Source organism: Molothrus ater, chromosome Z (genome assembly GCF_012460135.2).
Source record: "Molothrus ater isolate BHLD 08-10-18 breed brown headed cowbird chromosome Z, BPBGC_Mater_1.1, whole genome shotgun sequence".
Taxonomy (NCBI): domain Eukaryota; kingdom Metazoa; phylum Chordata; class Aves; order Passeriformes; family Icteridae; genus Molothrus; species Molothrus ater.
Window position 1 is genome coordinate 625,001 of NC_050511.2, and position 23,131 is coordinate 648,131.

Consider the following 23,131-nt stretch of genomic DNA (forward strand, 5'->3'; position numbering starts at 1 on the left):
TGTTTGACCTTCTCAAAATGGCGGCCAAAAGGGCGGGAAACCGGAGGACCCCGGTGTGTCTATCCGGACTGCCTGCACGGAACACCGACGCCGCCGCGGCCCCGGCGAGATTTTCTGTGGCGTTTCAATTGCGATGATGGCATTCCGGTTCGCCTGCAGGGTTCGGCGTCGCGGGAAATCGTTTCTAGGGCTCGAGGTGGGTGTCGGCATTTTGATCAGGCAGCTGGCAAAACGCCTACGCCTTGGGGTCTTTCCAAGGGGCGCTGGGGGCGTGGCCGGGGCGGGGCGCCGATTTGGCGAGGTGACGTCATTAGGCGGCACTCTGCCTGCAGTGCGCCAAAGCAGGCGGCAGGGGGCGCTGTGACTGCAGTGCGCCCATGCAGACGGCAGGGGGCGCTGTGCCTGCAGTGCGCCCATGCAGACGGCAGGGGGCGCTGTGCCTGCAGTGCGCCCATGCAGACGGCAGGGGGCGCTGTATAAATAGAGTATTAAGTATCAACTATCTAGAAGAAGAAATAAAAGCTCTATGTCACCTGCAGCTGTAGAAAATTTCAGGCTCCCATGGAGGAAATAGTTTTCCTAAAATCATTACCGTTTTGGGGTTTTTTGCACTCCCCGGTAGCCTGAATGTTTCTACTGCTGCTTTTTTATTCTAAAGCTAGAATGGAAAGCCAAGATTAGAAATAGAGAGAGAAAAAGAGAGAAGGAAAGAAAGAGTGAGAAAGAAAGAGAGACAGAATGAGAGAAAGAGAGAAAGGAGAGACAGAGAGAAAGACAGAAAGACAGACAGAATGAGAGAAAGAGAGAAAGAAGGAGAGACAGAGAGAAAGACAGAAAGACAGACAGAATGAGAGAAAGAGAGAAAGAAGGAGAGACAGAGAGAAAGAGAAAGACAAAGACAGACAGAATGAGAGAAAGAGAGAAAGAAGGAGAGACAGAGAGAAAGACAGAAAGACAGACAGAATGAGAGAAAGTGAGAAAGAAGGAGAGACAGAAAGACAGAATGAGAGAAAGAGAGAAAGACAGAAAGACAGAGAGAATGAGAGAAAGAGAGAAAGGAGAGACAGAGAGAAAGACAGAAAGACAGACAGAATGAGAGAAAGAGAGAAAGAAGGAGAGACAGAGAGAAAGACAGAAAGACAGACAGAATGAGAGAAAGAGAGAAAGAAGGAGAGACAGAGAGAAAGACAGAAAGACAGACAGAATGAGAGAAAGAGAGAAAGAAGGAGAGACAGAGAGAAAGACAGAAAGACAGACAGAATGAGAGAAAGAGAGAAAGAAGGAGAGACAGAGAGAGAGAAAGACAGAAAGAGAGACAGAATGAGAGAAAGAGAGAAAGAAGGAGAGACAGAGAGAGAGAAAGACAGAAAGAGAGACAGAATGAGAGAAAGAGAGAAAGAAGGAGAGACAGAGAGAAAGACAGAAAGACAGACAGAATGAGAGAAAGAGAGAAAGAAAGAGAGCCAGAGAGAAAGACAGAAAGACAGACAGAATGAGAGAAAGAGAGAAAGGAGAGACAGAGAGAAAGACAGAAAGACAGACAGAATGAGAGAAAGAGAGAAAGAAGGAGAGCCAGAGAGAAAGACAGAAAGACAGACAGAATGAGAGAAAGAGAGAGACAGGAAGAGAGCCAGAGAAAGAAAGAACGAGAGAGAGATAGACAGACAGAAAGAAAGAAAAGGAAAAAGGAAAGGAAGAAAAAAAAAATAGAAGGAAGAGAAAGGAAGAAAAAAAAATGAAAAAGGAAAAGGGTGAGAGTGAAAAAGAAAGAGCGAAAGTGGAAAAGGGGGTGAAAAACAGAGTGAAAAAAAGAAAAAAGAGTTGGAGTGGAAAAGAAAGGACATTCGGGAGGGGCGGTGCTGCCTAAGGTGCTTCCGCGCCCAGGAGCGAAGGAGCCGTTTGATCCCCCGGCGGGACCGCAGCTCCCGGTGGCGGAAAACGGAGCGGTGGCTGTCAGTCCGAGACTACAACTCCCGGCAGGCCCTGCGGCCGTAAAGCGCGGCGTCTGACGCAACGGCCGACGCGCCATATGAATGGCTGGCGGGCCGAGGCGGCCGCGCGCCGGGGGAGCGGGCTGGGCGCGGGGAGCTCCCGGCGCCTCTCCCGCGCGGGACGGAGCCGCGGCAGCGACGCTGGAGGGGCGAAGCCTCCGGCCGGCCGCCCGCACGGAGCCGAGCGGCGCGGAAGGGGCGTCCGCCCGGTGCCTCGGCCTCGCTCAGCGGTCCCGGTGGCGGGGGCTCAGCTCGGGCGGGGCGCGCTGCCGCCCGCCGATGGCGGAGCGCCAGGCGGTGCTTTGCTGCCGCGGGCCGGGAGCTGCAGGAGCCGCCCCGGGCGAGCGGCGCCGGGCGCTGCCGCGGTCACTGTGCGGCGGCTGGCGGAGGCGCGGGAGCCGCCGAGCTGCAGCCGTGTCCCTCGGGCTGCTGCCGCTGCTGCGGGCGGGGGCGGACGAGCGGCTGGAATGACACGGCTGCTGAGTGCCTCAGTGCTCGTGGCTCTTTCTTCCACGCAAAGAGATGGAGCGGCATCGCTGAGCAGTAAAACACAGCGATGGCCCGGAGAATGGCGAGCGCAAGGAGCGCGCGGGCTGGATCCTTCTGCTGGCACAGGTGCGATCCGCAAACTCAGCCCCTTGTGCCCCTACCCTCCCGACCCCCAGGGGAAATGCTCTCCAGCCTCGAGCTGCTGCAAGACAAAACGTGTGATTTGACACTAGGGTCCGGAAAAGGTTTCCGTTTAGATTAGCAAATGCCTCAATTGTTCTTGGTTACATCCTAGGATCGGTTTTAGGCAGTGACTTTATACCGCTTGTCGGATTTTTCTTGTGCAATGGTAAGAAAATAGGCAGGTCTGATACTGGTTTCGCTTTTTTTCTACTTCATGTTCCATGAGCTGCTTTTATCCAAGCAATTGTTTTAAAGTTCTACTGTAGGCGTTTCTGGTTCACTTTTTTTTTTTTCTTTGCAGCACCCGTGACTTTTTTTTTTTTTTTTTTTTTTTCTCTAAATCGGCAGCAAATATAGCTGAGTAAAATTACCTTGGTTTTCTTCCTTCTTAAATGTTTTTATTGATAATCCTATTTGAATATGCAGAACAAGTGGGTATGTCCTGTAATATATCCTAGCTTTTCTTGTTTACAGGGTACTCAGAAAATACTTTTCCCTTAGAGTCCCACTGAAACATTCTCAGTGCAATCTCCGTTAAGGTATGTGTTTACAAATAAGCCACCATCAGCTGAGATATTTGCCTGTGTACCTTTTCCTGTAATTCAGAGCTTGCGTTCTGTGGTTTTTATGATAAACCTATCAAACTTGCGAAACTGTTTTGCAAGTCTTAATCGTTGAAGGCAGCAAGAAGTGGTTTAAAAGCCTGTTCTTGAGCAGACAAAGGGAAAAAGTGTGAATTTGATGCTGAACTTGTCCTTTTTCATTTGACTTGCCTTGAATGATTTAGGAAGAGAGAGAACTAGAAAAAAGAGAGAAATAGAATTGGTTCTTGGGCCCTCCTAAAATGCTCCCCGTGATTCTGTGTGGAGCCAAAGTGAAGGGTGATGGAACAGAGCCCTGTGCTTTAGAAGGAAATCAATTTCAACCTGATCTCCACCCTGAGTCTCCCTAATTTCTGTTTTTAAAATGCAAACTAAGTTTAGGAAGTGTTGGAAGTTAGTATTTTGGGGAAGAAATGGCAGTTGCACCAACCGTTCCATTTCCCAGAGGCTCTGGGAACGATTCATTTTGTAAGCGCTGTAACTGCAATCGGTTGGTGGTTTCGGGGTTGGAATGTGCACTTGCCCTCCTCTAAAGCACTCGTTCATTTGCATTTCAGTGCCAGGAGTCTTGAGAAACTGGAGAAGAGCCCAAGAGACATTTTTCATCCTGAGATACAAAAGGTAGGAAGTGACTTTTTTTTGTTTGGTTCTTTTTCTTTATGATTTCCTGGAAATAGAAGTAATTAAGTATAGATACTACTGGTTTGTTTCTTCCAGTAGCTAATAATAATAATAATAATAATAATAATCGAATACTACTTAAACTGTCTCTTTATCCATTGAACTGGCCATTTCAAATCCAAACTTCTAAACACAAATAAAACCATCATCCTTGTAGAATCTTTAATAGGAGGGGGCTAAAGATGCTGTTTTTGTTGACAGGATTTATTGGTTGTTGAAGGGCAAGAGGTGAGTACAAGCCTAACTACTTCTTGCTCACAGACCCGTCCGGTGAGTACAGCTTTGTATTTTGATGGGCTTTTGATGACTTCTAAATCAATTGCTCGTTACAGTAAAAAGAAGTAATGTTTTTTTGAACCTGACAGCAAAAATAACTTGAAGCACCAACTTAATAATAATTGATCACCCATCTAAGTTAATGGTTTTATGCTATACTATCAAAGTTTAAAGGTAAACTATCGTGTAGTAGGAGATAGTATAAAATGTATGTTCTGATGTGTAGGATGTATGCAAAGATTAGAGGACCCAAATTGTTATGTCTTCTGTTTGACTGTTTACCAAATAATATTTGGTTTTATTTTCCAGGGATCGGTGAATTTTAAATTTGGAATCCTCTATGCTAAGGATGGTCAGCTTACAGGTGATGAAATGTTCAGTCATGGTGAGTTTTCCACCTTCTCCTTAATTGTTTTGCTCATCTGAAAAAAAAAAAAAAAAAAAAAAAAAAAGGTATGTTTATTATTTGTTACCCTGTTCTGTCCGTTTCCTCAGTATTTGCTGGAGCTCTGCTTACCCAAGCTTTGGGTAAAACAAGCTTTGGGTTCCTTCTGTCCCACTGGGTGTTGCCCAGTTTGGTTGCATCTGGTGAAATTCACCCTGAGCCCTTACAGAACCAGCTCAAACCACGTGAGAGCCATTCGCAGCTCTCTCAGGACACCCGCAGGAGGATGGGTGACGTTTCTGAGCATCTGGCAAGTGTACTTCTATCAAAACTCGGCCTGTGTAATTTCTGGGGAAAACCCTTCTGTATCCTGGAGGGTTCCTCAAACTCTGTTGAGGATCCAGTTAGCAGTTGCTCACCTGGATGGTTCCAGCTCCTCAAGTTAACACTTGTACTCTTGCCCTGTAGTTTAGATCTATTGTAGTTTTGTTATTTTGCACGATTTTACGTCTTTGGAAAATAACGTGCGTTTCACTCTTTGGAACCTCTCGGATCATTCTTTGGTGCAGCACCACCTAATGGGACACTTGGCTGCTGTGCTGAAGGGCTTGGTTACTAGGATTGTAAATCCCGGAGAGTTTGTAAGTCTTCTGTCCCCAGGGAGGTATCACGCTTTGTTCACTCTGTTTGTCAGGTGCTGCTTCTCGTCGGAAGTATTAACTTCAAACTGCCCTGTTCTTTTTTTAACTTTTTTTCCTGGTTCTCTCCGTAGGGCAGGGAAGGACTCTCGTATCCTGGTCGTCAGACTCAGCGCTGCCCGAGAAGATACAGAGAGTGTAAAAATCATAAGAAGCAAATAGGACTGCAGAGGAAACAAACTGGAGAGAACAAAAGGTGATATTGTTCTCCTTAGCCTGGATTAGAAACATCCCCTGTGCTTTGATGCCGGTGGCTGCCAGGGGCTCGTTAGGTCTTTTTAGGCAGGTGTAGGTGTTCACTTGTAGGTTCTATTTTTTGGCAAAGGACCATGAGAGAAGTTTATTTCTACATCCAAATAAACATTCATCTTATCTGAACATAACCTGTCATCCCATTTCTGACGTTAAGGACTCCTGTATAAATACTTGGGGAGGTTTTCTTTGTCGTTTCTGAATGGTTCCATTTTGGTTCCATCTACCTGCCGGATACTTGAACGAGTCTGAGGTGGTTTAATTGCATACTGCTTCCTTGAAATTCTGTTGGTCTCTGCTTGGAACCCTTCTTGTAGTGCTTAATGAAAGACTTCTGATGGTGTTTTCTTGCCTGTTTGTGTTTAAGGTCGTGCTCTGATGCATTTACAGAAACCATGGCAGGAGAGAGTCAGCTGCTGGAGAAGAGGAGACAGTATTATCCCTGGGCAGCATAGAACTGCGCTACTGCTGTGTCATCAGCTGTGTCTGCACTGAAAGTAGCCACCTTCACTTGTAGGTAGCTCCTTGGTGCTTTAGGACACGCTGAGGGATTTATTCCTTTTGGGATCCACGATGAGAATTCCCAAGAGAGGTAGTAATAAGGTATGAGATTGGAAAAAAGCCTGTGTCCTTGGAATGTTGTTGTTGTCGTCAAAAGTTAATTTTTCCTTCTTTCTTAGCCAGTAGTCAGCTTTTTGCTTTATTTTTTGTGGGATCAGTACTTGATTGTTTAAAAAATGGCTTCAAAATAACTGCAGCGGCTGGCCACCAGGACCTTGTTCAGATTTGCCTATTTGCTTGTAGCTAAAACGTTTCCATATTGTTTCTCGTTCTATTGAAGAAACTGCTGCCCAGTCAACTAAGAACTGAACATCTATCTGTCTAGGACATGGGGAGAGGATTTAGGTCGTGTCTTTGTTTCCAGAAAAAAGTTCCAGTGTAGTTTCTAACTAGAGGAAAAGGGGGGGTGAAGACTCGGGGCTCTGATGCCGTTGGGGGCACCCCGAGGTGCCCAGGAGAGGGAGCCCCACTGCGGTGCAGGAGCAGGTATGTTATCACGTACTAGAGAGCAAATGATAAATAGAAATAGGAAAATTATAAATATAAAAATATTTTTTAAATCGTTAAAGAAAGCGGTTTTTTTTACTTGTCAGTAGGCAGGGTTTTGATGATAAAAATGATAAATACAAAGAATATGAAGGTAGAAATCTAAGTCTAGAAATATATCATAAATACGTACAGATAAAGTTTAAAACTAGAAGAAAAAATCAGTTGCAGCAGTAGATACGATACATAATATAAATAATACTTTAAATACATGTCTAGAATTTTATAGATATTATAGATAATTATTAATAGATTGCATCAAAAGAAACCATATATATAAATGTGAGTATAACTATACAAAGTATAAAAATATTTCGATACCGTTTAAAAGAAGGTGTTTTCGTGTATTTTTTTGGTTAGAGATGGGGTTTTTATTTGGATTAATAGAAGTATTCTAGAAATGTAAATCTAACTATAGAAAGATACAATCGATAGAGAAAGATATTTCTAAAAACACAACCGAACGACGCCGCCTTCGGGGGAATCGCACGAGCTCGGCCGAAGCAAGGCGAGAGCGGCCGACCCTGACGGCCTCGAGCGAACCGGGGCGAGCGGAGCCGAGGCGCGCCGAAGGCACAGAGCGGCTGGGAGTTGGGCCGAAGCGAGGCGAGCTCTGCCGAAGAGGCGAATGCAGGCGCCAAGAGCCGAGTTGAGGCGACAAGGGCCGACTCGAGCCGAGCGTCTCCGGAGCGAGCCGAGCTCCGCCGAGCGCAGCATCCCGGGCAGGGCGAGGCGCCGGGCCGGGCTCGGGGTGCAGCCGGGGCTCTGGGGGGCTTCCCCGCCTGTCCCTCTCTCTAGCCCTCCTTCCTTCTCCCCGTATTCGCCTTCTCTCGCTCCCTTTCCCCCATTCCCTCTCCCCCCACAAACCCGGCTCCTTCCTGTCCTGTCCCTAGCCCGCTACTCCCTTCTGTTCCCCCTCTCTCCTTCCTCTGCCCAGCCTCCCTGTACCCTCGTCCCGGGCTTTCCCTTCCCGTCCCGCTTTCCTGCGCAGCCCGAGCTCCCTCGCCGCCCTTTCTCATGCCCTGCTCTCGCTCCTCTCTTCCCGTGCCCCCTTTCCTTCTTTGCCCCGCAGCCGCGGGGCTCGGGCTGCCGGAGAATAAAGCCCCGAGGGCCGGAGCCCGGCGGCCCTGGGCCCTTGCAGGAGTCCCCGCGCGGGGCCGGAGGCTCTCGGCGGATCCCCCCGTGCCGCTCAAGCAGCCCGGCCGACAGCGCCGGAGCTGCGGCTTTGCCGGCATCGCGCTGAGAGCGGCCCCCGCCCTGTGCCGGGCCGTCCCCGCCGTCTGTGCCGCTCCCTCTCTCGCTGCCCCCGGCCCGTGACAGCGAGGCTGGGCAGGAACCTCAAGCCTTCTGGGGGCTGCCCCCGCTTTCTTGTTGCAGCAGAATCCCTTGCTGGGGCCATGCACGTGTGGGAAGGGCTTGGGGGAAGCGCTGCGCTGCTGTCCAGGGCAGTCGGATTCGTTCTGAGCCTTCTTTGGGGGTCAGGAAAACGGGGGGGGGGGGGGGTGAAGACTCGGGGCTCTGATGCCGTTGGGGGCACCCCAAGGTGCCCAGGAGAGGGAGCCCCACTGCGGTGCAGGAGCAGGTGGGGGGCGGGCGAGGGGCGGGGGTCACGCTGGGTGCCGTCCCCCAGAGGGACCCAAAGCTGCCACCAAATGCACAGGGAGGGAGGGGTGAGTGGGTGTAGGATGCTAAAACCTGGCAAGGCGTTCGGTTTTCTAGGTATTGCTAAAGAATAGGAACTGGTCTCTAAACTCAGCTGGGGAGAAACCCTCTCTACGCACTCATTTGTTTCCAGGAATGTAGAAGTTTCCGACTGGAGATGGGTAGTAGTTCTGAAGATATTGCCGTGGGGTTTTGATCTAGGAACGGACCGAGCTGTGCCCTGGAACCCTCAGAACAGCTGCAGGGGCTGAAGGCGATAGAAGGGGCTCTCTGGCACCTTTTGCCTCCGTTCTCTGCCAGCGCCCAAATCGTGTCGCAGTCCCGGAAGAGGCGCTTGTCATCCCGAGAGCCAAAAGGAAGACGTGTAAAATCCCAGCTCTGCCTTGGGTTTCGTGTGGGTTTTGTACTTCGTATCGATGTCATTCCAGAGAGCAAGGAAAGAAGAAATGTGACCGGGTCCCACTATTACTGTGTGAAGGCTTTCTTGAAAGGCTGCTGTATTTCTATTGTCTTTTTCCACTCCAAGCTTGACTTTTCCCTTTGTTTTTCGAGCTCTGCTGCATTGGGTGTCCCAAGGAGGGCGGGGTTCCTCAGCAGGGCTCTTAGGAGGTGGCGCTGATTCTGCTTTTTCTGAAGGCGTCTCAAAGCGTGCTACCAGAATGACAGTTTTGTGCACTGGAATGCTTTCCCTCAGTGCCATCAGCGCACGTCCGTGTCTGAATTGTGGAAGCAGACGGACTAAGAACAGCCAGCACCCGGAGCAGATGTCTGTTGGCTCTGTGTCTGTGAGAAGCGGGCTGTGTGCTGGACGGGGAGAGGCGCTGTCGGAGAGTGGCATCAGCGCCAGGTGTGAGCTGTGAGGATGATGAGGGGCCCGCTCCTGCCGGGGGGGGGGGGGAGGCAATTTTAGGGGGAGGCTTCGCCTCGGCTCCCTTTTGCATGGAGCTGCTGAGAAGAGGGGTTCATGGGGGGCTCCCGGGGCTGTCTCATGGAAGGACTGCGAGAGCTTCTCGCAGCGTCTGGGCGAACACCTGGATGCGCGCTTGGAGACGCGGAGCATCGCTTCAAGGAGGTGCCGAGGGACGAATCTTTGTGCCGGGAAGCAGCAGCCGAACGGGTGAGCGCGTGTGGATTTGGAGCGGGGACTTTGGTCCTTTCCCTTTTCGATTTGATCTTGGCAGTCCCCCCTCCCCGGTTCCCCAGGACCAAAAACGGAGCTTGTGAAGACAAAAGAAGGAGAGGCAAGCAGCTACTCTCCTAATATTGTCTGTGTTCGAACTGGGAGGGATCCGCCTTCACCTGCGGTTCGAAGGGTGTTGATGGAAGGAAAACCTGCCTTTTCCCGGCTGTTAGGGGTATCCCAGGGGTGACAGGGAATCCCTGCGTTCCACTTGAACGGGAATGGGCAAAGTATTGTTGTCATCTGAGGGGTTTGATTTGAAGGCAGCCAGCCCATTTTCATCATCCTAAGGTTTAAATGGAGGGGACAGCGCTGGTGTCCCTCCTTTGCAAGGGTTTGAATTGAGGTCCAAATCCCCCTTTCCACACGGCTTGAAGGATTTCATTGGAGGAAAGCCCCTTCTTTTCTGCTCTCCCAGGGGATGAACTTGAAGGGGAGAACCCATTTCTTTGCCCTTGTTGAAGCGAGGTGAGCGCCGCCCGCGGCGTCAGTTTCGGGGTTCAGTTGCGGGAAGCCGCAGCTCTGGCAGCGTTTGCAGGGCTGCAGTCGGGGCTGTGCCGCTGCATTTGAGGGCGCTTCTTGTGGCCGCGGCCCGGCCCGGAGCGTTGCCGCTCGGGAGCGCTGCCGGCCCGGGCCGGGCGGTTGCCGAGGCGCACGGGGAATTTGGCGCGGCAGCGGCGGAGCCGCTCTGCCGGTGCGAGCCGCCGTGCGGAGCCGAGGGCGGCTGGCGCCGGGCCGGCCGAGGGCGGCAGAGGCGGCGCGGGCGCTGCTGCGCCGGCCCGGCCGGTGCCGGCCGCTCTGTCCGCTCCGGGCGCGGGGCTCGGGCGCCGCCGGGGTCCCCCGGGCAGGGGGAGCGGGCGGGGGCGGGGGGGTCTCCGGGGCGGCGCCGCCCCTGCGCGCCGGAGGAGCCGCTTTGCCGCCGGGAGCCGCGCTCCGTCCGGGGCCGGCAGCGCGGGGTTCGGCTGCCGCAAGTTCTTGGGTGTCGTGGTTCGGAGGTGCTCTGTAGGGATCGATCGCACGGTTTTGTGTGGGTCGCAGTGGGTGTGCGCTAAGGGCTCTGGCGTTCTTCCTGACCGGTACGGTTCTCGGTTCAGGTGGTGACGATAAAGGTTTGGTTTGAATCGAGTTCTGTAGTCGGATATTTTTTTTGCCGGGCTATTCTGTTTTTAAAGGCGTGCAATGGTTTCTACGGGTCGTTGCGCGAAGCAGCGGCTCGGATTTTAATTCTGTCGCGGTGGCTTTTATTAGCGTGGGCGTGTAGCGTTTGTTTCGGTGGGTTCGAGGTGGCGTCGTGTCGTTAATAGCAGCGGGGTTTTTAAAATCTCTCTAATTGCGTTCGTGTTTATCGTCTTCCAGGGCTTTTATTGATTTGGTTTGTTTGATTGTAGTGTATGTTGTATTGTTACGGGATCATTTGGGAGATATTGTTAATGGTTACGTTTCTCTTTAGGCTTTGTGTTTATTTCTGGGTGGTATTTTTATTTTGATCGAATGAGGCTCTATGCGTTTATTCTTCAGCTGGGAATAATTTTTTTGTTGTAAATTAAAGTTGATTTGGTTTGGGGGACTTTTGTTTTACAAAAGTATTTTCTTTTGGTTTTTTCCTTTCTTTTTTTTTTTTTCTTTTCGTTTTTTGTTGTCCTTCGACGTATTTGGTGGTTGTTGATCAGTTTTATTTTTGGGAACGTGGGTATTTATATGGTGGGTCTTTTTAAGTAGTTGTTTGTTTTTGTTGTTTTGTTTTTTTTTTTTTTTTTTACTTTGGGTAGTTATTTTCTTATTTTTTAGTGGTTGAGATTTTTTGTTTTTTTTTTTTTTTTTTTTCTATTTCGTTCATTAGTTCGCTTTCTAAAGTTCTTTTGACAGAGTATTGCTTATTCTTTGAGTTAGTGTAGATGTAGAATTTTGGTTAGTTTTTAAAATGACGTTCAGGGTCAGTGGCACTGATTGGAGTTGAGCGAGTTGGTTTGGGTTTTTTTAGAGGCTTTTGTGATTTGCTGCGTGTGTTTCTCCAGGGTTTTCTTTTCGTTTGGTTCCATTTTTCTGATGTGATGAGAACTGTCAGTGAAAAGAGTGTTGTGTGTTTTTTTCGCTGGCAGTTGTTTGGCTGGTGGAGGTATCTTGATGGTTTTGGAAGACATTGGTGGGAATTCGATGCTGTTTGTTTTGTCCTTGTATTTAGGAATTGGATTTTAAATGTAAAATTCTAAGGATAGCTATCTTTAAACAAAACAAGTAGATGTGCAGAAATGGGAATAAACTTTTATTTTGATCTATTCGATCTATATTTAAAATTTAACAGGTAACATAAGTCATGATATATTCCAATAAGATATTGTATTTTTTAATAGAGCGTTGTGTATGTTTATAGATATATCAATAGAGATGATAAATATAAACACAGCTCAAAGGAAATTTTAAATATAGAAATGTGTTGCGAATCTATGCAGATATATATATATAAAATTATTAAAGGATTGTAAATCTAAAGTGACATAAATCCATACAACACGTAATACAAGTGATACTGTATATATCTTATTATGATCTATTATAGGAAATAGCCGTAAATCTAGTACATCACTATGATATAATATCTAAAACATTATAGATATGGTAAATGTAAATACAACAATATTATTAAAAGTAGTTTAAAAGAAAGGAAGGTTTTGTTTTTTACTTGGCAAAAGCAGGGGTTTTATGATAAAAACTACAAATACAAATGATAGAAAGGTAGAAATCTACTTGTAAAAATATCTCATGACTACATCAAGATGGATATAAAAATTGAAAATATTAGAAAAAAGAAGTTGTAGCAGTAGATTTGGTACATAATAAAAATAATAATTTATCTATATGATGTGAATAATATATATGGGATATGTAATTATGAAGAGAATGCATCAGTATAAACTGTGACTATAAAAGTGAATATAATTATGCAAGCTATAAATATAAAACGATTTCAATATAGTTTAAAAGAAGGGTTTTTTGGTATTTGTTTGGTTAGAGATGGGATTTTTTTTGGAATAATAAAAGTATGATAGAAATCTAAATCAAAGTATAGAAATATGCAATCAATATATAATGATATTGATAAAACCACAAAATATGAATAAATACAGATAATAGGAATAGGCATAATAGATTGTATAAACGACATAACACATCAATGTCCGGTATAAATATGCGTGTGAATAGAACTAGGAAAACTAGAACTATAAAATTTATTTCAAGAAGGCTTGAAAGAAAGGGGGCTTATTTGGTTCTTGTTTGGTAAGAGGCAGGTTTTTGGCATTTATTTTTAGAGGAGTTTTTTGCGGGGGGGAATCGCCCCTGTTCTTTTTTGCCACCTTGGCTGCCCGCAGCCCCAAGGCGCGCGGCGCCCCCGGCTGGGGTGGGCGGCAGTGCTGCCGCCTTGTGGGCAGAGCACGGTACTGCAGCCCGCCGCCGCCAGGCAGCCCTCTTGGGAGTGGCGCGTGGCGGAGTTTGTTTGACCTTCTAAAAATGGCGGCCCAAAGGGCGGGAAACCGGAGGACCCCGGTGTGTCTATCCGGACTGCCTGCACGGAACACCGACGCCGCCGCGGCGCCGGCGGAATTTTTGTGGCGTTTTAGGTGTACCCGAGTCGGGCTGTGCGGTCAGCGGCGCCGCGGGCGGGCGTATTTCGGCGGTTTTCTGACCGGCATCTGAGTAACCGCCTCTCTCGGCCGAGGGGGGGGGGGGGGGGGGGGGGGTCCTCCCACGGCCGCCATGTTGGGAGTGGCGCGTCACCAATGTCGCGGAAGTTTGTTTGACCTTCTCAAAATGGCGGCCAAAAGGGCGGGAAACCGGAGGACCCCGGTGTGTCTATCCGGACTGCCTGCACAGAACACCGACGCCGCCGCGGCCCCGACGAGATTTTCTGTGGCGTTTCGATTGCGGTGATGGCATTCCGGTTCGCCTGCAGGGTTCGGCGTCGCGGGAAATCGTTTCTAGGGCTCGAGGTGGGTGTCGGCATTTTGATCAGGCAGCTGGCAAAACGCCTACGCCTTGGGGTCTTTCCAAGGGGCGCTGGGGGCGTGGCCGGGGCGGGGCGCCGATTTGGCGAGGTGACGTCATTAGGCGGCACTCTGCCTGCAGTGCGCCAAAGCAGGCGGCAGGGGGCGCTGTGACTGCAGTGCGCCCATGCAGACGGCAGGGGGCGCTGTGCCTGCAGTGCGCCCATGCAGACGGCAGGGGGCGCTGTATAAATAGAGTATTAAGTATCAACTATCTAGAAGAAGAAATAAAAGCTCTATGTCACCTGCAGCTGTAGAAAATTTCAGGCTCCCATGGAGGAAATAGTTTTCCTAAAATCATTACCGTTTTGGGGTTTTTTGCACTCCCCGGTAGCCTGAATGTTTCTACTGCTGCTTTTTTATTCTAAAGCTAGAATGGAAAGCCAAGATTAGAAATAGAGAGAGAAAAAGAGAGAAGGAAAGAAAGAGTGAGAAAGAAAGAGAGACAGAATGAGAGAAAGAGAGAAAGAAAGAGAGACAGAGAGAAAGACAGAAAGACAGAGAGAAAGAAAGAGAGAAAGAAAGAGAGACAGAGAGAAAGACAGAAAGACAGAGAGAAAGAAAGAGAGAAAGAAAGAGAGACAGAGAGAAAGAAAGAGAGACAGAGAGAAAGAATGAGAGACAGAGAGAAAGACAGAAAGACAGAGAGAAAGAAAGAGAGAAAGAAAGAGAGACAGAGAGAAAGAAAGAGAGACAGAGAGAAAGAATGAGAGACAGAGAGAAAGACAGAAAGACAGAGAGAAAGAAAGAGAGACAGAGAGAAAGACAGAAAGACAGAGAGAAAGAAAGAGAGACAGAGAGAAAGACAGAAAGACAGAGAGAAAGAAAGAGAGAAAGAAAGAGAGACAGAGAGAAAGAAAGAGAGACAGAGAGAAAGACAGAAAGACAGAGAGAAAGAAAGAGAGAAAGAAAGAGAGACAGAGAGAAAGACAGAAAGACAGAGAGAAAGAAAGAGAGAAAGAAAGAGAGACAGAGAGAAAGACAGAAAGACAGACAGAATGAGAGAAAGAGAGAAAGAAGGAGAGACAGAGAGAAAGACAGAAAGACAGACAGAATGAGAGAAAGAGAGAAAGAAGGAGAGACAGAAAGACAGAATGAGAGAAAGAGAGAAAGACAGAAAGACAGACAGAATGAGAGAAAGAGAGAAAGGAGAGACAGAGAGAAAGACAGAAAGACAGACAGAATGAGAGAAAGAGAGAAAGGAGAGACAGAGAGAAAGACAGAAAGACAGACAGAATGAGAGAAAGAGAGAAAGGAGAGACAGAGAGAAAGACAGAAAGACAGACAGAATGAGAGAAAGAGAGAAAGAAGGAGAGCCAGAGAGAAAGACAGAAAGACAGAATGAGAGAAAGATAGAGACAGGAAGAGAGCCAGAGAGAAAGACAGAAAGAATGAGAGAAAGAGAGAGACAGGAAGAGAGCCAGAGAAAGAAAGAAAGAGAGAGAGAAAGAAATAGAAAAAGACAGACAGACAGACAGAAAGAAAGAAAGAAAGAAAGAAAGAAAGAAAGAGACAGGAAGAGAGCCAGAGAAAGAAAGAACGAGAGAGAGATAGACAGACAGAAAGAAAGAAAAGGAAAAAGGAAAGGAAGAAAAAAAAAATAGAAGGAAGAGAAAGGAAGAAAAAAAAAAGAAAAAGGAAAAGGGTGAGAGTGAAAAAGAAAGAGCGAAAGTGGAAAAGGGGGTGAAAAACAGAGTGAAAAAAAGAAAAAAGAGTTGGAGTGGAAAAGAAAGGACATTCGGGAGGGGCGGTGCTGCCTAAGGTGCTTCCGCGCCCAGGAGCGAAGGAGCCGTTTGATCCCCCGGCGGGACCGCAGCTCCCGGTGGCGGCAAACGGAGCGGTGGCTGTCAGTCCGAGACTACAACTCCCGGCAGGCCCTGCGGCCGTAAAGCGCGGCGTCTGACGCAACGGCCGACGCGCCATATGAATGGCTGGCGGGCCGAGGCGGCCGCGCGCCGGGGGAGCGGGCCGGGCGCGGGGAGCTCCCGGCGCCTCTCCCGCGCGGGACGGAGCCGCGGCAGCGACGCTGGAGGGGCGAAGCCTCCGGCCGGCCGCCCGCACGGAGCCGAGCGGCGCGGAAGGGGCGTCCGCCCGGTGCCTCGGCCTCGCTCAGCGGTCCCGGTGGCGGGGGCTCAGCTCGGGCGGGGCGCGCTGCCGCCCGCCGATGGCGGAGCGCCAGGCGGTGCTTTGCTGCCGCGGGCCGGGAGCTGCAGGAGCCGCCCCGGGCGAGCGGCGCCGGGCGCTGCCGCGGTCACTGTGCGGCGGCTGGCGGAGGCGCGGGAGCCGCCGAGCTGCAGCCGTGTCCCTCGGGCTGCTGCCGCTGCTGCGGGCGGGGGCGGACGAGCGGCTGGAATGACACGGCTGCTGAGTGCCTCAGTGCTCGTGGCTCTTTCTTCCACGCAAACAGATGGAGCGGCATCGCTGAGCAGTAAAACACAGCGATGGCCCGGAGAATGGCGAGCGCAAGGAGCGCGCGGGCTGGATCCTTCTGCTGGCACAGGTGCGATCCGCAAACTCAGCCCCTTGTGCCCCTACCCTCCCGACCCCCAGGGGAAATGCTCTCCAGCCTCGAGCTGCTGCAAGACAAAACGTGTGATTTGACACTAGGGTCCGGAAAAGGTTTCCGTTTAGATTAGCAAATGCCTCAATTGTTCTTGGTTACATCCTAGGATCGGTTTTAGGCAGTGACTTTATACCGCTTGTCGGATTTTTCTTGTGCAATGGTAAGAAAATAGGCAGGTCTGATACTGGTTTCGCTTTTTTTCTACTTCATGTTCCATGAGCTGCTTTTATCCAAGCAATTGTTTTAAAGTTCTACTGTAGGCGTTTCTGGTTCACTTTTTTTTTTTTCTTTGCAGCACCCGTGACTTTTTTTTTTTTTTTTTTTTTTTCTCTAAATCGGCAGCAAATATAGCTGAGTAAAATTACCTTGGTTTTCTTCCTTCTTAAATGTTTTTATTGATAATCCTATTTGAATATGCAGAACAAGTGGGTATGTCCTGTAATATATCCTAGCTTTTCTTGTTTACAGGGTACTCAGAAAATACTTTTCCCTTAGAGTCCCACTGAAACATTCTCAGTGCAATCTCCGTTAAGGTATGTGTTTACAAATAAGCCACCATCAGCTGAGATATTTGCCTGTGTACCTTTTCCTGTAATTCAGAGCTTGCGTTCTGTGGTTTTTATGATAAACCTATCAAACTTGCGAAACTGTTTTGCAAGTCTTAATCGTTGAAGGCAGCAAGAAGTGGTTTAAAAGCCTGTTCTTGAGCAGACAAAGGGAAAAAGTGTGAATTTGATGCTGAACTTGTCCTTTTTCATTTGACTTGCCTTGAATGATTTAGGAAGAGAGAGAACTAGAAAAAAGAGAGAAATAGAATTGGTTCTTGGGCCCTCCTAAAATGCTCCCCGTGATTCTGTGTGGAGCCAAAGTGAAGGGTGATGGAACAGAGCCCTGTGCTTTAGAAGGAAATCAATTTCAACCTGATCTCCACCCTGAGTCTCCCTAATTTCTGTTTTTAAAATGCAAACTAAGTTTAGGAAGTGTTGGAAGTTAGTATTTTGGGGAAGAAATGGCAGTTGCACCAACCGTTCCATTTCCCAGAGGCTCTGGGAACGATTCATTTTGTAAGCGCTGTAACTGCAATCGGTTGGTGGTTTGGGGTTGGAATGTGCACTTGCCCTCCTCTAAAGTACTCGTTCATTTGCATTTCAGTGCCAGGAGTCTTGAGAAACTGGAGAAGAGCCCAAGAGACATTTTTCATCCTGAGATACAAAAGGTAGGAAGTGACTTTTTTTTGTTTGGTTCTTTTTCTTTATGATTTCCTGGAAATAGAAGTAATTAAGTATAGATACTACTGGTTTGTTTCTTCCAGTAGCTAATAATAATAATAATAATAATAATAATCGAATACTACTTAAACTGTCTCTTTATCCATTGAACTGGCCATTTCAAATCCAAACTTCTAAACACAAATAAAACCATCATCCTTGTAGAATCTTTAATAGGAGGGGGCTAAAGATGCTGTTTTTGTTGACAGGATTTATTGGTTGTTGAAGGGCAAGAGGTGAGTACAAGCCTAACTACTTCTTGCTCACAGACCCGTCCGGTGAGTACAGCTTTGTATTTTGATGGGCTTTTGATGACTTCTAAATCAATTGCTCGTTACAGTAAAAAGAAGTAATGTTTTTTTGAACCTGACAGCAAAAATAACTTGAAGCACCAACTTAATAATAATTGATCACCCATCTAAGTTAATGGTTTTATGCTATACTATCAAAGTTTAAAGGTAAACTATCGTGTAGTAGGAGATAGTATAAAATGTATGTTCTGATGTGTAGGATGTATGCAAAGATTAGAGGACCCAAATTGTTATGTCTTCTGTTTGACTGTTTACCAAATAATATTTGGTTTTATTTTCCAGGGATCGGTGAATTTTAAATTTGGAATCCTCTATGCTAAGGATGGTCAGCTTACAGGTGATGAAATGTTCAGTCATGGTGAGTTTTCCACCTTCTCCTTAATTGTTTTGCTCATCTGAAAAAAAAAAAAAAAAAAAAAAAAAAGGTATGTTTATTATTTGTTACCCTGTTCTGTCCGTTTCCTCAGTATTTGCTGGAGCTCTGCTTACCCAAGCTTTGGGTAAAACAAGCTTTGGGTTCCTTCTGTCCCACTGGGTGTTGCCCAGTTTGGTTGCATCTGGTGAAATTCACCCTGAGCCCTTACAGAACCAGCTCAAACCACGTGAGAGCCATTCGCAGCTCTCTCAGGACACCCGCAGGAGGATGGGTGACGTTTCTGAGCATCTGGCAAGTGTACTTCTATCAAAACTCGGCCTGTGTAATTTCTGGGGAAAACCCTTCTGTATCCTGGAGGGTTCCTCAAACTCTGTTGAGGATCCAGTTAGCAGTTGCTCACCTGGATGGTTCCAGCTCCTCAAGTTAACACTTGTACTCTTGCCCTGTAGTTTAGATCTATTGTAGTTTTGTTATTTTGCACGATTTTACGTCTTTGGAAAATAACGTGCGTTTCACTCTTTGGAACCTCTCGGATCATTCTTTGGTGCAGCACCACCTAATGGGACACTTGGCTGCTGTGCTGAAGGGCTTGGTTACTAGGATTGTAAATCCCGGAGAGTTTGTAAGTCTTCTGTCCCCAGGGAGGTATCACGCTTTGTTCACTCTGTTTGTCAGGTGCTGCTTCTCGTCGGAAGTATTAACTTCAAACTGCCCTGTTCTTTTTTTAACTTTTTTTCCTGGTTCTCTCCGTAGGGCAGGGAAGGACTCTCGTATCCTGGTCGTCAGACTCAGCGCTGCCCGAGAAGATACAGAGAGTGTAAAAATCATAAGAAGCAAATAGGACTGCAGAGGAAACAAACTGGAGAGAACAAAAGGTGATATTGTTCTCCTTAGCCTGGATTAGAAACATCCCCTGTGCTTTGATGCCGGTGGCTGCCAGGGGCTCGTTAGGTCTTTTTAGGCAGGTGTAGGTGTTCACTTGTAGGTTCTATTTTTTGGCAAAGGACCATGAGAGAAGTTTATTTCTACATCCAAATAAACATTCATCTTATCTGAACATAACCTGTCATCCCATTTCTGACGTTAAGGACTCCTGTATAAATACTTGGGGAGGTTTTCTTTGTCGTTTCTGAATGGTTCCATTTTGGTTCCATCTACCTGCCGGATACTTGAACGAGTCTGAGGTGGTTTAATTGCATACTGCTTCCTTGAAATTCTGTTGGTCTCTGCTTGGAACCCTTCTTGTAGTGCTTAATGAAAGACTTCTGATGGTGTTTTCTTGCCTGTTTGTGTTTAAGGTCGTGCTCTGATGCATTTACAGAAACCATGGCAGGAGAGAGTCAGCTGCTGGAGAAGAGGAGACAGTATTATCCCTGGGCAGCATAGAACTGCGCTACTGCTGTGTCATCAGCTGTGTCTGCACTGAAAGTAGCCACCTTCACTTGTAGGTAGCTCCTTGGTGCTTTAGGACACGCTGAGGGATTTATTCCTTTTGGGATCCACGATGAGAATTCCCAAGAGAGGTAGTAATAAGGTATGAGATTGGAAAAAAGCCTGTGTCCTTGGAATGTTGTTGTTGTCGTCAAAAGTTAATTTTTCCTTCTTTCTTAGCCAGTAGTCAGCTTTTTGCTTTATTTTTTGTGGGATCAGTACTTGATTGTTTAAAAAATGGCTTCAAAATAACTGCAGCGGCTGGCCACCAGGACCTTGTTCAGATTTGCCTATTTGCTTGTAGCTAAAACGTTTCCATATTGTTTCTCGTTCTATTGAAGAAACTGCTGCCCAGTCAACTAAGAACTGAACATCTATCTGTCTAGGACATGGGGAGAGGATTTAGGTCGTGTCTTTGTTTCCAGAAAAAAGTTCCAGTGTAGTTTCTAACTAGAGGAAAAGGGGGGGTGAAGACTCGGGGCTCTGATGCCGTTGGGGGCACCCCGAGGTGCCCAGGAGAGGGAGCCCCACTGCGGTGCAGGAGCAGGTATGTTATCACGTACTAGAGAGCAAATGATAAATAGAAATAGGAAAATTATAAATATAAAAATATTTTTTAAATCGTTAAAGAAAGCGGTTTTTTTTACTTGTCAGTAGGCAGGGTTTTGATGATAAAAATGATAAATACAAAGAATATGAAGGTAGAAATCTAAGTCTAGAAATATATCATAAATACGTACAGATAAAGTTTAAAACTAGAAGAAAAAATCAGTTGCAGCAGTAGATACGATACATAATATAAATAATACTTTAAATACATGTCTAGAATTTTATAGATATTATAGATAATTATTAATAGATTGCATCAAAAGAAACCATATATATAAATGTGAGTATAACTATACAAAGTATAAAAATATTTCGATACCGTTTAAAAGAAGGTGTTTTCGTGTATTTTTTTGGTTAGAGATGGGGTTTTTATTTGGATTAATAGAAGTATTCTAGAAATGTAAATCTAACTATAGAAAGATACAATCGATAGAGAAAGATATTTCTAAAAACACAACCGAACGACGCCGCCTTCGGGGGAATCGCACGAGCTCGGCCCGAAGCAAGGCGAGAGCGGCCGACCCTGACGGCCTCGAGCGAACCGGGGCGAGCGGAGCCGAGGCGCGCCGAAGGCACAGAGCGGCTGGGAGTTGGGCCGAAGCGAGGCGAGCTCTGCCGAAGAGGCGAATGCAGGCGCCAAGAGCCGAGTTGAGGCGACAAGGGCCGACTCGAGCCGAGCGTCTCCGGAGCGAGCCGAGCTCCGCCGAGCGCAGCATCCCGGGCAGGGCGAGGCGCCGGGCCGGGCTCGGGGTGCAGCCGGGGCTCTGGGGGGCTTCCCCGCCTGTCCCTCTCTCTAGCCCTCCTTCCTTCTCCCCGTATTCGCCTTCTCTCGCTCCCTTTCCCCCATTCCCTCTCCCCCCACAAACCCGGCTCCTTCCTGTCCTGTCCCTAGCCCGCTACTCCCTTCTGTTCCCCCTCTCTCCTTCCTCTGCCCAGCCTCCCTGTACCCTCGTCCCGGGCTTTCCCTTCCCGTCCCGCTTTCCTGCGCAGCCCGAGCTTCGCCGCCCTTTCTCATGCCCTGCTCTCGCTCCTCTCTTCCCGTGCCCCCTTTCCTTCTTTGCCCCGCAGCCGCGGGGCTCGGGCTGCCGGAGAATAAAGCCCCGAGGGCCGGAGCCCGGCGGCCCTGGGCCCTTGCAGGAGTCCCCGCGCGGGGCCGGAGGCTCTCGGCGGATCCCCCCGTGCCGCTCAAGCAGCCCGGCCGACAGCGCCGGAGCTGCGGCTTTGCCGGCATCGCGCTGAGAGCGGCCCCCGCCCTGTGCCGGGCCGTCCCCGCCGTCTGTGCCGCTCCCTCTCTCGCTGCCCCCGGCCCGTGACAGCGAGGCTGGGCAGGAACCTCAAGCCTTCTGGGGGCTGCCCCCGCTTTCTTGTTGCAGCAGAATCCCTTGCTGGGGCCATGCACGTGTGGGAAGGGCTTGGGGGAAGCGCTGCGCTGCTGTCCAGGGCAGTCGGATTCGTTCTGAGCCTTCTTTGGGGGTCAGGAAAACGGGGGGGGGGGGGGAGACTCGGGGCTCTGATGCCGTTGGGGGCACCCCAAGGTGCCCAGGAGAGGGAGCCCCACTGCGGTGCAGGAGCAGGTGGGGGGCGGGCGAGGGGCGGGGGTCACGCTGGGTGCCGTCCCCAGAGGGACCCAAAGCTGCCACCAAATGCACAGGGAGGGAGGGGTGAGTGGGTGTAGGATGCTAAAACCTGGCAAGGCGTTCGGTTTTCTAGGTATTGCTAAAGAATAGGAACTGGTCTCTAAACTCAGCTGGGGAGAAACCCTCTCTACGCACTCATTTGTTTCCAGGAATGTAGAAGTTTCCGACTGGAGATGGGTAGTAGTTCTGAAGATATTGCCGTGAGGTTTTGATCTAGGAACGGACCGAGCTGTGCCCTGGAACCCTCAGAACAGCTGCAGGGGCTGAAGGCGATAGAAGGGGCTCTCTGGCACCTTTTGCCTCCGTTCTCTGCCAGCGCCCAAATCGTGTCGCAGTCCCGGAAGAGGCGCTTGTCATCCCGGAGCCAAAAGGAAGACGTGTAAAATCCCAGCTCTGCCTTGGGTTTCGTGTGGGTTTTGTACTTCGTATCGATGTCATTCCAGAGAGCAAGGAAAGAAGAAATGTGACCGGGTCCCACTATTACTGTGTGAAGGCTTTCTTGAAAGGCTGCTGTATTTCTATTGTCTTTTTCCACTCCAAGCTTGACTTTTCCCTTTGTTTTTCGAGCTCTGCTGCATTGGGTGTCCCAAGGAGGGCGGGGTTCCTCAGCAGGGCTCTTAGGAGGTGGCGCTGATTCTGCTTTTTCTGAAGGCGTCTCAAAGCGTGCTACCAGAATGACAGTTTTGTGCACTGGAATGCTTTCCCTCAGTGCCATCAGCGCACGTCCGTGTCTGAATTGTGGAAGCAGACGGACTAAGAACAGCCAGCACCCGGAGCAGATGTCTGTTGGCTCTGTGTCTGTGAGAAGCGGGCTGTGTGCTGGACGGGGAGAGGCGCTGTCGGAGAGTGGCATCAGCGCCAGGTGTGAGCTGTGAGGATGATGGGGGGGCTCGGAGCAGCCCCAGGTGTGAGCTGTGAGGTGATGAGGGCCCGCTCCTGCCGGGGGGGGGGGGGGGGGGGAGGCAATTTTAGGGGGAGGCTTCGCCTCGGCTCCCTTTTGCATGGAGCTGCTGAGAAGAAGGGGTTCAGGGGGGGCTCCCGGGGCTGTCTCATGGAAGGACTGCGAGAGCTTCTCGCAGCGTCTGGGCGAACACCTGGATGCGCGCTGGAGACGCGGAGCATCGCTTCAAGGAGGTGCCGAGGGACGAAATCTTTGTGCGGGAGCAGCAGCAGCCGAACGGAGTGAGCGCTGTGGATTTGGAGCGGGGACTTTGGTCCTTTCCCTTTTCGATTTGATCTTGGCAGTCCCCCCTCCCCGGTCCCCAGGACCAAAACGGAGCTTGTGAAGACAAAGAAGGAGAGGCAAGCAGCTACCTCTCCTAATATTGTCTTGTTTCGAACTGGGATTCCGCCTTACCATGCGGTTCGAAGGGTGTTGATGAAGGAAAAC

General features: G+C 48.9%; 3 protein-coding genes across 12 annotated transcripts in view; all 3 read left to right on the forward strand.

Annotated features, from left to right (window-relative positions):
* Positions 1 to 1,689: 1,689 nt before the first annotated feature.
* On the forward strand, positions 1,690 to 6,997 carry LOC118698945 (uncharacterized). 5 transcript variants are annotated; one of them, XR_008508965.1, is made up of 6 exons: positions 2,018 to 2,606; positions 3,138 to 3,202; positions 3,823 to 3,886; positions 4,148 to 4,216; positions 4,532 to 5,501; positions 5,925 to 6,997. XR_008508965.1 is itself a non-coding variant. In XM_054517905.1 (5 exons), exons 1-4 carry the CDS (start codon positions 2,030 to 2,032, stop codon positions 4,539 to 4,541), a joined length of 678 nt encoding a protein of 225 aa, XP_054373880.1. In that variant the 5' UTR covers positions 1,690 to 2,029; the 3' UTR covers positions 4,542 to 5,501; positions 5,925 to 6,997. The 5 variants fall into 5 exon arrangements, 2 of the variants coding, with proteins under 2 accessions (XP_054373880.1, XP_054373882.1); XR_008508964.1 differs by having other exon boundaries at positions 2,019 to 2,606; positions 4,148 to 4,607; positions 5,380 to 5,501; XM_054517905.1 differs by lacking the exon at positions 3,138 to 3,202 and having other exon boundaries at positions 1,690 to 2,606; positions 4,148 to 4,174.
* Positions 6,998 to 15,513: 8,516 nt separating this feature from the next.
* LOC118698954 (GTPase-activating Rap/Ran-GAP domain-like protein 3) lies at positions 15,514 to 20,435 on the forward strand. 6 transcript variants are annotated; one of them, XR_008508967.1, is made up of 6 exons: positions 15,514 to 16,046; positions 16,578 to 16,642; positions 17,262 to 17,325; positions 17,587 to 18,046; positions 18,818 to 18,939; positions 19,363 to 20,435. XR_008508967.1 is itself a non-coding variant. In XM_054517917.1 (6 exons), exons 1-5 carry the CDS (start codon positions 15,988 to 15,990, stop codon positions 18,883 to 18,885), a joined length of 294 nt encoding a protein of 97 aa, XP_054373892.1. In that variant the 5' UTR covers positions 15,514 to 15,987; the 3' UTR covers positions 18,886 to 18,939; positions 19,363 to 20,435. The 6 variants fall into 6 exon arrangements, 1 of the variants encoding a protein (XP_054373892.1); XR_008508968.1 differs by having other exon boundaries at positions 17,587 to 17,655; positions 17,971 to 18,939; XR_004982002.2 differs by having other exon boundaries at positions 17,587 to 17,613; positions 17,971 to 18,939.
* A 2,404-nt stretch (positions 20,436 to 22,839) lies between these two features.
* The window catches only part of MEX3C (mex-3 RNA binding family member C), a 7,340-nt gene continuing 7,048 nt past the window's right edge, over positions 22,840 to 23,131 (forward strand). The window contains exon 1 of the mRNA XM_054517860.1: positions 22,840 to 22,923. Coding sequence (XP_054373835.1) covers positions 22,840 to 22,923 — 84 coding nt within the window. The remainder of the gene's footprint in view (positions 22,924 to 23,131) is intronic.

What these genes read in the sequence shown, in the direction of transcription:
- LOC118698945 (XM_054517905.1), top strand. Translation starts at nt 2,030, where the DNA reads ATGAATGGCTGGCGGGCCGAGGCGGCCGCGCGCCGGGGGAGCGGGCTG. An exon ending in GGATCCTTCTGCTGGCACAG is followed by an intron (nt 2,607 to 3,822) that starts GTGCGATCCGCA and finishes TTTGCATTTCAG; the next exon opens with TGCCAGGAGTCTTGAGAAAC. An exon ending in TTCATCCTGAGATACAAAAG is followed by an intron (nt 3,887 to 4,147) that starts GTAGGAAGTGAC and finishes TTTTGTTGACAG; the next exon opens with GATTTATTGGTTGTTGAAGG.
- LOC118698954 (XM_054517917.1), top strand. Translation starts at nt 15,988, where the DNA reads ATGGCCCGGAGAATGGCGAGCGCAAGGAGCGCGCGGGCTGGATCCTTC. An exon ending in GGATCCTTCTGCTGGCACAG is followed by an intron (nt 16,047 to 17,261) that starts GTGCGATCCGCA and finishes TTTGCATTTCAG; the next exon opens with TGCCAGGAGTCTTGAGAAAC. An exon ending in TGGTTGTTGAAGGGCAAGAG is followed by an intron (nt 17,614 to 17,970) that starts GTGAGTACAAGC and finishes TTTATTTTCCAG; the next exon opens with GGATCGGTGAATTTTAAATT.